At 37.4% G+C, this 14,483-nt stretch overlaps 1 protein-coding gene across 9 annotated transcripts in view; it reads left to right on the top strand.

Annotated features, from left to right (window-relative positions):
- The window catches only part of wnk1b (WNK lysine deficient protein kinase 1b), a 293,364-nt gene that overhangs the window by 70,942 nt on the left and 207,939 nt on the right, over nucleotides 1-14,483 (top strand). For all 9 annotated transcript variants that reach the window (XM_051920252.1, XM_051920244.1, XM_051920239.1 and 6 more), the window contains exon 5: nucleotides 548-705. In XM_051920252.1, coding sequence (XP_051776212.1) covers nucleotides 548-705 — 158 coding nt within the window. The remainder of the gene's footprint in view (nucleotides 1-547; nucleotides 706-14,483) is intronic.

Raw genomic sequence — 14,483 nt, 5'->3', positions numbered from 1 at the left:
AGTATTGATAAAGGTAAGTTTTTCTGTTGCTCCATAGCTAGTCATTTACTTTCAGTCTCTGTCTTCAGCCAAGGGGGAAGTAAATATACCTCTAACCAGCTGGATTTCTAATTCTCTGAACTAACAGCAGGAGATGAAATGTTTACACATCAAATTAATGTGAAGCCTTAGCTCTTTAAGAGAAGCCAAGTTCTGTTTTCTTTAAAGTCATTTTGTATAGTTTTCTTTTTTTCTGCTTTACTTCCATCAGTACTGAGCTGTTAGTATTTTAATTTTCAAAACAAGGCTCCGCTGGCTTAGATGGTCCATCTTCAGGTTTGTTACATCATCTTGAAAGGCCTTGCAGAGGGAAGCTTGTACAGCTTTAAATTCAGACTAACTGAAAAGAACTTCCCTTCCTCTTTTTTTTTTTATTTTGCCTCCACTTTTTTCTCTTTCCTCACAGGTCATCACCATCCTTGTTTCCTTCGGTGAGTAGAGGCAGCTGAGCAAGCCGGCTCTATGCTCTCTAAGACACTTAGAGTCTGAATCGTTCTTTTAATTTAAGGTACCCCTGAGTTCATGGCCCCAGAGATGTATGAGGAGAAATATGACGAGTCTGTGGATGTTTACGCATTTGGGATGTGTATGTTGGAGATGGCTACTTCCGAGTACCCGTACTCAGAGTGTCATAATGCAGCACAGATCTACCGTAGAGTAACAAGTGTAAGTCTCTTCAAAAGCAAAATGATTACCTCAGTCATACCAATATGCATTTATTACAGGTATGCTAGGGAATGTGGGATAAAATGTAATTTTCTCCGTCTGCAGTGAAACATGGTAAGTTGTTCTGATATTGGGTTGGGGGGGGGGGTATGGGGGCAAAGGTTTTGCTTCAGAATGAGTTAGTAAATCATTCCTTGTTTTCACAGATCTGTGGATGGGTGAGGTCAGGAATGGGGTTGGAATTAGAAATTTGTTGCCAGATGCATTTAATTTTTGTTAAGATAATAGTACTGTGTGAGCTACTCTGAAAGACCCAATACAATTCTTTGATTATAACAAGTAGAAATCCCAAATTGAAATGTAACTTAAAAGTTTCCTTCAGCATTACCAATTGCTGTTTGCACTCTGGATTTCATTTACATTCAGACCTATCAGTTTCATATATTTGTGAGGTATTTTACTACAATCTTCCACTTGTTGCCTTTGCACAAGAATGATTTCTTAAATGTGTATTGCAGTACTGTTTTTTAAAGATTTCTTCTAATGCTTTAAGCATGTACTTTTGGTACCACGTGCCCATTAAGCTGTTCACTGGATTTCCCTTTTGACTCTGAAGGAAGCCACCTTTAAGCACAATTAATAAGATGTAAAGAAAACATTTTGTGTGTCTCTTGTTTTTTCTTCATATCTTTTTATTACATCTTGAACCCACAATTACCAAAATAGCATACTTATCTGCTAAATATCCCATTAATGTGAGTTATGTGCTGTTGATTGAATTTAACATACACATGAAATGATGGTTGTGCCTCAAGGAGAGATATGGGAACTAAATCTACATTGTTCTACAAGTGTAGAGTTCCATTCCTCCACTCTGTGGCTGCAAGTTTTCGTCCCTACGAATTTTTCTTTGTTTTCTTGTGTTATTTATCTTAGTAAGTGATTGTTGGATGAGACAAGCACTTACTTGTGTTAGATGGAGATACAATCATTCTTCATATCTTGATGTCTAATGTTTTGTTCTTTTTTTTAATGTTCAGGTTGTTTTAGTCATTATGTATTAATAACTAAACAAGTGGATATTACTAAAATAGCTGTTGCCATTTAACATTCACAGTCATTTGTACTTGTGTCTTGCGTCCTCCGTTAATTGTCAGAATTTGGATACAATTAAGATACAAATGTCTACAGAAAAAAGTAAGTCAAAAAGAAAATAAGTCAGAGTTAAGCTATAGCAAAAAATTCTTAGTTTCTTAGTAATGTAAATTTCATACTATTGCACTTTTCTGAATACAAAATAACAGGAGGATAAAAAGCCACATATTTAAACCAGTAAAATGTTTAAAGGAACAAAAAATTACTCACTGACAATGAAATTGGTTGGGACGATTTTTCCCCAGCAGTGATGAGCAACCTTTTTTGGAGTGGGCCAAAACCAAAAAATAATCCATACGGGTCACAACTCCTGTAAACACACAACCTAATTTATTAATTTAAAAATTGTTCATTTATAAGGTGGACTGTTTTGTTTCAACATATGATAAAAGTCTCAATTAATCATCAAAGGACAATCTAAATTAATAATCATAAAGTTTAAAAATGTTGAAAAAATAACATCGCCATATTCACTTTCCATAAATTAACGATGATTCAGTCTTCTAGATATAAAGAAATTGACAAGTTTGGTGATTGGTGGAATAACATTTGACATTTTCAAAACTTTTGTGTATAGATTTATTTGGTGCAATGTGCAGTAAGAAATAATTATTTTGTGCCCTGTAGACTTTTGGATATCCCTGGAAAATAGTCCTGACAGTCCAATATTTAGACATGGCTCTTGCTCTGTTAATATTCCTACAATCTTTTCTTTTGTAATATTTAATTGACAGAGAACAGTTTTCAGTTGACAATATATACACACACACTAGGGAGCTTTGCTCGCCAACCCCACTGCCTGCGCTGTGCACCAGCAACTTCACTTATCTGCCGCATGCGAATGTGGCTTTCCCTTTCACCAAACAACAAAACTTTTAATTCTCGTGGATATGCCTCTTCATTGGGAGGAAACACTACTTTTCCCTGATGGCAGCACAAATTAGACGATCTACAAGTCTCTGACTTAAAGTTTAAATCCTAACAATATTTTCGATCTCTTTTTGCTGTTCCGTTATTTCATCGAGTAATAATTTCTGTTTGTTTGCGCTAGTTCAATCTTTACTATCATTTTTATGAGACTTTAGAATTTTTGTACTTCCATTATCTCTAACCTACTCTGCATGTGTACTATGCCAACGTTTTTGAATTCCTTACGATGTTCTACTTTGTTATCTATTCTTTCTTTTATTTTTGGCCCCGGTCGTGCTTAAATCAATTGGCATAATGTCTCGTCTTGCGGGATGTGAATGTGTCTTTCTGAGAAATTCACGTCTCGTGTCCATTATGTATCTTAAAATGAATGATTTGAAAATTTTTGTTCAGGCAGTGAAGATGTAACCACAATTATTTATTGATATAGCACAACTAAATGTACATAGCCACGTAGCCTTATACAAGAGTTATCTAGATCTCAAAACTAGCATGGAACTTCACACTTTACAGTGGCTTCAGCCAATAGTACAGTCTAGCTGCAGAGCTACACTCTGTTGAGGAGGTTGTTGCGTTGTATTAAAACTGGTTATCCCTTCTGTTGAGAATAATAATTGACAGGTACATGAGTAAAAATACAATCAGCTGTGTTTCTAGTTTCTGTGTATCTGGTCTTTTGGCCAAAAAGGGGAAAGGAGGGGGGTGGAGCTGTGACTGTTGTGTTCTTCAACACTAGAATCTCTGAAGCCTACAAAAAAATCCTGGGCCACCTTAAATTCCTTTTACACCTCTCCATTAGCATCTTTTGTTTTGTAAATTTGTTGATAAGCAGCAAGCAGCTGTTTATTTGATATTTGGACTTCAGTCTTGACACATTATGCACTTCATGTCAAAATTTTGTCATCAGTACTATAACATGAAAAACGTTTGTTTTTTATGTGTTCAACATTTCTTGCCTCACATTTCCTGTCATCCTACATTTACATGGATTGTTGTAGATATGGAACACACATGAAATGAATGTGTTCCAAATAACAATATATTATTTACACTATACAATTCCAGGCACCTCACATGCAAATAAAGAGCCTTGAGCTCGGAGAACTTTTTGCCCGAGTTGAGCTGTGGCAGTTGGGGGGATGGGATACAAGGCTGCTTGTGCTGATCGAGGCATTTACAATACAAACGACGCTAATGGAGAGGTGTGAAGGAATTTAAGGTAGCCCAGGATTATGAGTATTTCAGGGGTTCTAGTGTTAAAGGTGCTTAGCGACTGAATCTGCATTAGTGTTTTTTTTTTTGTTTTTTTTTTCTCATATCCTTTAATGGAATAAAAGTAAAACCTCTGCTGTTCAAGAACACTCATGTTTTTGGAGAATCCATTAGGTTATGGGCCCAGAGAGCTCAAAGATACTGCATGATTTACCACGGAGTAAGGAAACTTTTTTTTCTACTTGTCGAAAATATTGCAGTTCTGTGAGAAAAGTTTCCTTATTCTCTGCTACAACAATTTCTTAGTAAAGATAGCAAGTGATGAGAAATGGCAGATAGAGAAGTTAACCGGGGCAAAAAAAATCTCTGGGATTTTATTGATGTTTCAAAGAGTTTGTCTGATAACACAAATCAGCAGATGCGATAGGAGTTTCAAAGAAAAATTAAAAAGGCAACTGCAAGGTGTATCATTTCATTTACCTCAGAGCTGTATTATCTGTTGACTTCATGTAATGATGATCCTCATGAAATGTGGAATACATTAACTCTTTTAGGGTGGATGTCGACTTTTGTCGACAGGAGGGGTTGAAGGCGAATGTCGACAAAAGTCGACATCCAGAGATAAAGGGCGACAATCAGCTGTTAATGGCGACAAATCTCACTGTCACGTCACAGGCATTCCCTCTGTGCTTGGAGGAATGCTAGACTCGTTGACTCGGCAAATAAACATTGCGTGTGCGTGAGTTGCGAAATGTAAACAAAGGCAAGATGGCACCGACATGTGAAAAGGCAGCGAAGCAAGTGCAGAAAAGAAAACACTTAGCAGACGTTGTTTTGCGCATTACCGCGGAGTCGGACTCTTGATTTTTCAGAATCGGACTTTATTGGCAGTGATCAGGAGATCGAGCAAGAGAGTTAGAAGCAGGCATCAGCTGATCAGACACTAGCCGATGCCGCGCGAGCGGATCTGCTGCCAGTTGAGTGCCTTCGCGCAGCCGATGCATCTACGGCAAGGTTCGCATGGGATAAATACACATACATTGATCTGTTGAGAGCCGATCTGGCTACCGGAGTTTACAAGACGGCATGGCTTGCTTTTGGACACGACAGATCACCAGCTGCTGTACTTCAGGCTGCTCTCTCCTGATGCTGCTTTTCAGCTACTGTCAGACGAGACAAACAGGTAGGCAGAGATTTTTTTTGAATCGCGGGCTGCGTTTGCATCGCATTCTCGTTTTTCAAAGTGGAAACCCACAACGAAAGACGAGATGAAGCGCGCTGTGGCATTACAAATAGAGATGGGACAGAACTGGTGATATAACTTCAGGGAGCATTGGTCCAAACGTGTTTTGTCCCCTGGTGGTTTAGGTACGTGCTGCTGCAAAGTTTTATTCACTTCTGTAATAAACAGAAGCAAATCCCATGGGGTGAGCCAGGGTATAATGCCATACATAAAGTTCATAAAGTTTCAGAAGATGAAAAGAGGTGACAATACGGTTTTCATGCAGGCAGAAAACTTGGTGGCAGTGGCATGGCACGATGGCAAATGGGTGACTTGTCTCTCTACAGTACACACTAACAATATATGTTAGAAAATGCAGCAACAGACAATTGAAAAATAGGCATCAAAACAACACATATTGTAAGGAGTGCAATGTGGCAATGACTGAAATTGGCTGCTTTGAGCGAGATCAGACTTTGCTGTGTAAAATGTATGTGATATGTATGTGAAATCATAGAGAATTCAGGCTCATACAACATGCAAGACAGTAACATTTGTCAAAAGTAAATATTTTTTGTTGATTTGATATGTTAAACAATTGCTTTGTGTTCTTTTTTAAAAAATGTTAGTTTTTGGAAAAATATTCAGCCCTGGGAGAAAAGAAACAAAAAAAAAAATAGCCCTAAAAGAGTTAAAGGGACATCATGAATGGGACACCACTGCAAATAAGGTATTTCTTCAGAAACAGCTCATGAAACTTCAAATGAAAGAAAATATACAAGTACAGGCCAATCTGAAAAACAATGAAAGACCTGACATATGAATAGAAGTCCATTAATGCAGCTGCACCAGAAGAGGACCAAATAATTTATCTGCTGAACGGTTTACCAGATAACTACTGTATGTGTTTGCTAGTGACTGCCTTAGAAACTTGGGAAGGTCTCACTCTGCAGGATGTAGTGTGCTCTTATCAATGAAGATTTAAAACATTAACAAACAATCTAGGTGTGTGTAACAGCAACTAGATTTCAAGATTTAGCATGGACAGTGGTGAGAGAAAAAAGCATGTAAGAAATCAGACACATTAAAATGTTACACCTGTAACAAAGAGGGCCACTTTTGTCAGAAAATGTCAGACTAGGAAACATAAAAACAATATTAGGGTTGCAAAACATCATGTAAAGTCTGCCACAAATAGAGAGAACACTTATTCTGAAGGTGATGTGGATGCATTTGTTGCGTTTTCTGCTCTAACAGACAGCAATGGACAAAATGGACACTGCATTATAGATTCTGGAGCAACTCGACACATGATATTCCAGAAAGAAATAATGAAAGATTATTGTCCATTTATTGAATCAGAAAGGTAGAACTTGTTGATGGTAGAACAGTTGCTTATGGATAAGCATGCCATTAGACAAAAAGAGACACTTTGAAACTGTAATGTCATCAGTATTGTGTGTGCTGAAACTGTTGTGCAATCTGTTTAGTGTTTGTGTGCAGCACTAAAAGGTAATGTGATACAATTTGGTCATGCCAAGTGTTGGATAAAAACCAAGAAAGGTCAGCTTGTTGGAAAATGCCAACTCCTGAGTAAAATGTATCATCTTGATTGCAAAACAGGATGCTTAGAAGAGATTAAACAAGCATCAGTTGCCAAGCAATATTGCTATGAAGCTGACCTGTGGCATCAACAAGTTACGTTTATGGGGAGAAATTAAGCAAATGATAAAGAATAAACTGATAACTAGTATGGATTTTCCACTTGATGCTGATCTGAGTTTCTGTGAAATGTTGAAGGGAAAATACATCAGATATATAATAAGCCAGTGGGAGAAATCATATCAACACATCAGCTACAGTGATGTTTATGGGCCACTGCAAACCGAATCAATTGGAAGCACTCAGTACTTTGTGGCCTTCATTAGACGATTTCTCACATTACACAGCAGTCTATTTCCTCAAGAAAAAATCTGAAGTGTTTGAGAAATTTAAAGTGTTAGAGGCAGTGGTCACAAGCCAAATTGGTAGAAAAATCAAGACCTATGAGAACAGGTGGTGAAGGTGAATACATTTCAGACCAATTTGAACACTATCTGAAGGAGAGTGGTATTCATCTTGAAGTCAGTGTGGCTCGTACACCAAAGCAAAACGATCTGGGGGAATGCATGAATCGCACACTGGTGAAAGCAGCTCGAACTATGATTGTACATTCTGGTCTCATCAAGATATACTGGACAGAGGTGATCAACAAAGCAACATTTGTGCAAAGACATGTTGCCACAACTGTGATAAAACCAGAATAAACAACATATGAACAATGACATGGCAAAAGACCAGATGTTTTTCTCATTAGTGTTCGGACGTACAGTATACAGTCATATATAAGATGCTAAGAGAAGGAAGCTTAACAAAACAGGCAGTGAAGCTGAGGTTTGTCAGCTATACAGTAATGAGAGGCAAAAGGGTTTCAGACTATTGAATCAAAAAACACAGAAAAATGTCCTTAGATATGATGTAAAATTGAACATGACTTTGGTCAACTGGAAAAAACAGACGAAGCTAATGTCCCACAGTTAACACTAGAATTACCAGAGTCTATGAAAAAACTCGTAGATCTGACCCACCTTAAAACCGTTCTCACCTCTCTGCCAGCGTCTTTTTTGTCTTCTAAATGTGCCGATTAAGACGAGCAGCAAGCAGCCGGCTATTCCATCCCCCACCGTCGCAGAACGTTCACTAAGTTTTTCCAGCTCATGCCTTGTTTGATTATGTGGGAGTGACTGAACTGGTGGAATTTTAGAGTGGAAATAATAGATCGTTTCTACAGTAATTTGTGTAAACACATTGTTAAAACAAACTTTCTCATATTTTAGTAATAAATGTTACAAAATGTAGGCATTAACTATAGAATGTGTGAAGCCTGAAGTCCAAAGATCAAATAAACACTTTCACAAAAGGTTCAAGAATGATACAACACCTTCTGTGGCGTAACGCTAAGATTTGCTGACTTGGAGCGCAGCAGCCCTGCCGTGTCTCAGAGACCCGAGTTTGATTCCCCGCTGGGGAAAAAGTGTTTTTTTTTTTCTTTTTAACCTCAAACGGACATAAAATTTCTAAATTGGTTTGCACTGTAAATCGTTAAGTTTAAAATGTCTATCGCTGTTATTTGTCTTGATTAATTCATGCTTTTTACTTAGAGTCAGAACAGGAGCTTATTCAGCTTCTGATCTGACTCTAACAGAGCCAGTATAAATTCACACCCGATCTGACACTGTTGGTTTTCAAATAATATTGCATTACTTCGACGATGTTGTCTGCACGGAACGGAAATCAGCAGTTCTTAGCATTGCACCACTCAAGCTGTCGTATCAACCGCCTACTGTAACTTGCTTTCTTTTTTCTTCAGTTATAGTCTTGAATAGAAATGCACTTGTTTTGTTATACTTGTACATCAACATATGTTCCTGTGTTTGTACGACACAGGCATGCTCAAAAAATACACGTGTAATGCCACGAAAAGTGCACGCAGACACTTCAGTTCGCAAGCATTGATACGAGAATGCAGACACAAGTACACTGCAGAGCTATAGCACGTCTTTATGTGAAAACGGCAGTGTCAGATGGGGAGTGTCAGATGATTGCATATAGCGCTGAAGTTACTGCTCTTTACTATGCTTACCTCTGCTTGTCCTGGAGTACAAAAGAAATAGCATACAGCAACATGTGGGGACTAGCAAGATCGGGGGGAAAAAAAAACACGTGGTCACTGATTGCAAACCACAAGATGTTATGCGAATGAATATGAATAATATGAATAATGTTGCATCCGTGCCACAAAGTTTTCCAAAATGTACTGTACAGGTCATAAAACGAAAAATTCCAAATATCATATATACCTATGTCTTTTTTTTTTTATTTTGGACATCATAGACCATAAGGTGCATACTAATTCAGCGTGAGCAGGAACACTCAATAAAACTGAATAAAAAGAAAATCAAGTGACAGTGAGATACAAAGAAGGCAGATTCACCAGCGTTTGTGTGTCCAGATCCCTTGGATGGGGCGGTGAGGGGTAGGGAAGGATCCTGAACGCGTCTGAGAGAATGAAAAGTTAATTTAAAAAAAAAAAAACAAAGCTAAACGTTACAAGTATCATAAATTACACCGGCTGTTAAAGACTGAAATCAAATGCATGTTTTTATTCTAAAATAGTAAGAATAAGAGCAGTTCACTTGTCAAAAGGGAGTCGTGCAGGATCGAACTCTTGACCTTTTGATTCCCAGTCAGCAACTGATACTGTTGCGCCACGGCAGCAGTCATAGTGAATGCATGTCAATATCGTATGCTAAGGCGGCTTTATTTCTGCAGTTATATTGTTGAATAAAAGCGCACTTGTTCTGTTAAATCTGTACCTTTTGTGAAAGTGTTTCTTTGATATTTGGACTTCAGGCTTCATACATTATATAGTTTATGCCTACATTTTGTCATTTACTACTAGAATATGAAATGTTTCTGTTTTAAAAATGTGTTTACACAGATTACTGTAGAAATGGAATACACATGAAATGCGTGCGTTCCAAATAACGATCTATTATTTCCAATCTAAAACTCCACTTCACTCCCAGATAATCAATCAAGGCAGTAGCTGGGGGGGATGGAATAGCTGGCTGCTTGCAGCTTGTCTTTATCTGCACATTTAGAAGACAAAAGGTGCTGGCGGAGAGGTGCGAACGGATTTAAGAAGCGATTTAAGGTGGGACGGATCTACGAGTTTTTTCGTAGGCTCTGGTAATTCTAGTGTTAAAAGATGTGAATCTTGATAATGTGGAACAGCTAAAGCAAAGCCATCCATCTAGACAAATTTGACCACAGCGAGTGCTTAGACCTTCAATACAGTCCGGCTATTATGAATATGCTGATGTAACGAGAACAATGAAAACACTTTGCTTTGCATGTTGCAGAAGTTCATGAACTGGTTTCAACTGAGGAAGCTCTAAGCATTGAGCACTGGGAAAAAGCTGCAGATTCAGAGTGTGTGTCAATGATAGAAAATGATACCTGGGAGCTGGTGAAACTACCAGAGAAACAATAAATTGCAAGTGGATGTTCAAATATAAACATAATCATGAAGGAAGAGTAGAACCCTTCAAAAGTCGCATTGTGGCAAAAGGCTATTTACTCTCAGTCATATAGAACTAACAATGATGAAACCTTCTCACCTGTGGTTAGATTCTCATCAGTCAAGGATTTGGTAATCCATCAGATGGACATGGTCACTGCACTCCTGAATGTTGAGCTGACTGAAGAAATGTATATGCAGCAGCCACCAGGATATTTTCAATAGAGTCAAGAAGAAAAAAAAATCGAAAAGCAAGCACCTCGAAGTTGGAAGTAGAAGTTTTGTGAGTGCATACAATTGATGGGATTTGGAGGAAGAGATGTAGACTTGTGTGTTCATTCGAAAAACAAGTGAACTATCCATTGTGGTTATCTATGTGGATGATTTGATAATTATTAGAGATATTAGACAATATGAATTAGATTTAAAAAAAAATAAGTATAAATATTGATGAAAGACATGGGAAGTCTGCATTATCTCCTTGGAATTAACATTGAACTTGATGCTGACAAGGGACAACTACAATGGATTCAGAAGCACTACATTACAAATCAATGGAACAATGCATGTTCAGTACTGTCTATCTGAGGCGATGCTTGCAGACATCTTGACCAAACCTCTAGCCAAAGCAGAGATTGAAATACTGCAAGAAAAGTTGGGTCTTGTATAATAGTTTTACTAAATATTTTTCTAAAGCAAAAATGGTGTGTGTATACACTTACACTAATTGTTTTAGTGCTTAGATTTTTGTATGTCAGTGTACCTGTAAATTAAGTGGGAGTGTTGGCCAAAAAGGGGAAAGGAAGGTTATGGAACCATGACGCTCATATGCGGTAAAGGAACTTTTTGGCTGAATCTGCATCAGAGTGCATTTTTTCCTCTTATGCTTTTTAATGGAATAAAAATAAAAACTCTGCTGTTCAAGATCACTCATGATTTTGGCAGAATTCTTCAACCACTGCGTCATCCAGTCACAGGTCACCATGCTACAGTCATATGAAAAAGTTTGGGAACCCCACTCAGCCTGCATAATAATTTACTTTCAACATAAAAGATAACAGTGGTATGTCTTTCTTTTCCTAGGAACATCTGAGTACTGGGGTGTTTTCCGAACAAAGATTTTTAGTGAAGCAGTATGTAGTTGTATGAAATTAAATCAAATATGAAAAACTGGCTGTGCAAAAATTTGGGTACCCTGGTAATTTTGCTGATTTGAATGCATGTAACTCCTCAATACTGATTACTTGTAGCAACACCAAATTGGTTGGATAAGCTTGTTAAGCCTTGAACTTCATAGACAGGTGTGTCCAATCATGAGAAAAGGTATTTAAGGTGGTCAATTGCAAGTTGTGTTTCCCGTTGACTCTCCTCTGAAGAGTGGCAGCATGGGATCCTCAAAGCAACTCTCACAGATCTGAAAACAAAGATTGTTTAGGGGAAGGGTACAAAAAGCTATCTCAGAGGTTTAAACTGTCAGTTTCAACTGTAAGGAATGAAATCAGGAAATGGAAGGCCACAGGCACAGTTGCTGTTAAACCCAGGTCTGGCAGGCCAAGAAAAATACAGGAGCGGCATATGCGCAGGATTGTGAGAATGGTTACAGACAACCCACAGATCACCTCCAAAGACCTGCAAGAACATCTTGCTGCAGATGGTGTATCTGTACATCGTTCTACAATTCATCGCAATTTGCACAAAGAACATCTGTATGACAGGGTGATGAGAAATAAGCCCTTTCTGCACTCACGCCACAAACAGAGTCGCTTGTTGTATGCAAACGCTCATTTAGATAAGCCAGATTCATTTTGGAACAAAGTGCTTTGGACTGATGAGGCAAAAATTGAGTTGTTTGGTCATAACAAAAAGCGCTTTGCATGGAGGAAGAAGAACACCGCATTCCACGAAAAACACCTTCTACATACTGTCAAATTTGGTGGAGGTTCCATCATGCTGTGTGGCTAGTTCAGGGACTGGTGCCCTTGTTAAAGTCGAGGGTTGGATGAATTCAACCCAATATCAACAAATTCTTCAGGATAATGTTCAAGCATCAGTCACAAAGTTGAAGAAACGCAGGGGTTGAATATTCCAACAAGACAATGACCCAAAACACAGTTCGAAATCCACAAAGGCATTCATGCAGTGGGAGAAGTACAATGTTCTGGAATGACCGTCACAGTCCCCTGACATGAATATCATTGAAAATCTATGAGATGATTTGAAGCAGGCTGTCCATACTCGGCAGCCATCAAATTTAACTGAACTGGAGAGATTTTGTATGGAAGAATGGTCAAAAATGCCTCCATCCAGAATCCAGACACTCATCAAAGGCTATAGGAGGCGTCTAGAGGCTGTCATATTTGCAACAGGAGGCTCAACTAAGTATTGATGTAATATCTGTTGGGGTGCCCAAATTTATGCACCTGTCTAATTTTGTTATGATGCATATTTTCTGTTAATCCAATAAACGTAATGTCACTGCTGAAATACTACTGTTTCCATGAGGCATGTCATATATTAAAAGGAAGTTGCTACTTTGAAAGCTAAGCCAATGATGAAAAAAATCCAAAGAATTAAGAGGGGGTTCCCAAACTTTTTCATATGACTGTATATATTAGTGTTTCACAGATATTATTTTTTGTCACATTATCTGTACTAGAAACATACTGTCTTTTCAAAAGTTATTTTATAGATTTACATCATACTGAACTCAAACATTTTTCAACTCAGCTGACTGAAGTGGGTCATACAAAAATCCTTGATCCTGTGATTTAAGAGAGAAACTCATTTGTCACTTTGTTTTCCATTATTATTAAAAAGCTGCCTAAGTACTAAAGTTGTAATTCTGGTGTCATTGTAAGATATACTTTAACTTAAATGTTTTACCATTATAGTAGTACACACATAGTAGACACAACACTTAGATTTTCTGTAAAATATCCCATTTGTGATCTGGATTGATTTCTACCATATTTATTCTACTTCTGTTGCTTTATTCCTTAGTGGGAAAACTTTGAAAGATACTTGAATTACATTTGTTAAACTACTGAAAAGCAAAATTTAGTGCTGGTCAAGTGTTGCATAGACCGTTTGATTTAATAATTGACGAGAACAAAAAGTAAAACAAAATGTTTCTGATGTTTCTTAGAACTTTATGGTCTGCTAATACAGAATTGTGCCTTTAGGCACACTTGATCCAGTGTTTTTTGTTTTTTCTTTTTTTTCTATTTGGAATGTTAAATAAGCTAATTACAATGCATGAACAACCTAAGACTTCTAGGATGTCCTTGAAAACATGTTTCGCAACAAGGAGACTAAAGTACAGTTAAAGATCACTTTGGCTTCAGGCTAGGATTTTCTTTGGAATTTCCCCCCTTTTTTGTTACTGTTAAAATTGAATTGGTAGTGAATATTGATACTTATCATTTGTTGAACAAGTAGGCCTATTACTTAACATAATTACTGTGGATACCACAATATAGGCAGCAAAACTGCACAAATAAGGTGATAAGGTACTAAAAGGAATGAGATTGTTTGTGTTTTGTTTTCCCACAGATCAAAGTAAAAAAAAAATAGCAAATTTGTTCATCACAATTATTAATGGTGTTTTTGTGCAGTTGCAGTTAACATGAGAAAGAAATAATACAACATTAGTTTGTGTGACTCTTTATTTCCTCTTACTGTTCTGTTTGCAATGTGCACTTTAATCATGTCTGAATTGTTTGATTTATAATTTTAAACTGTGGAGCAGAGGGTTAAATCAAAGAAAAAAATGTCTTTGTCCCAAACATTATGGAGGGCATATATGGAAAATGCTTGGCTCAGTTAATCAGTTATATCTGATTCCAATTTTTTTGTGGAGCAGTAATGGATATAATGGAGCAAACACCTGTGATTGAATATATGAAGTCTGAATTTTTGTCCAGTTCTTCCACTCTTCTTAATTTGTTCCTTAACCTGTTGGCTCTTTACCCAACATCTTGAGGAAAATGAGTACATATGTTTTTGGAACGTTGATAATATGTTATATATTTGTTAAGCTGAGTTGCAAGGAATCCGTAATAAAGATCCCTGTTCAAGCAAAGCTTCCCTTTAACCTTTTTTTTTTTTTTGGTGCTGTTTTGTACCATTATTGGACAA

Source organism: Erpetoichthys calabaricus, chromosome 1, assembly GCF_900747795.2.
Source record: "Erpetoichthys calabaricus chromosome 1, fErpCal1.3, whole genome shotgun sequence".
NCBI classification, from domain to species: Eukaryota; Metazoa; Chordata; class Cladistia; order Polypteriformes; family Polypteridae; genus Erpetoichthys; species Erpetoichthys calabaricus.
Note: the sequence above shows the minus strand (reverse complement) of the source record. Positions and strands in the feature narration are given on the sequence as shown.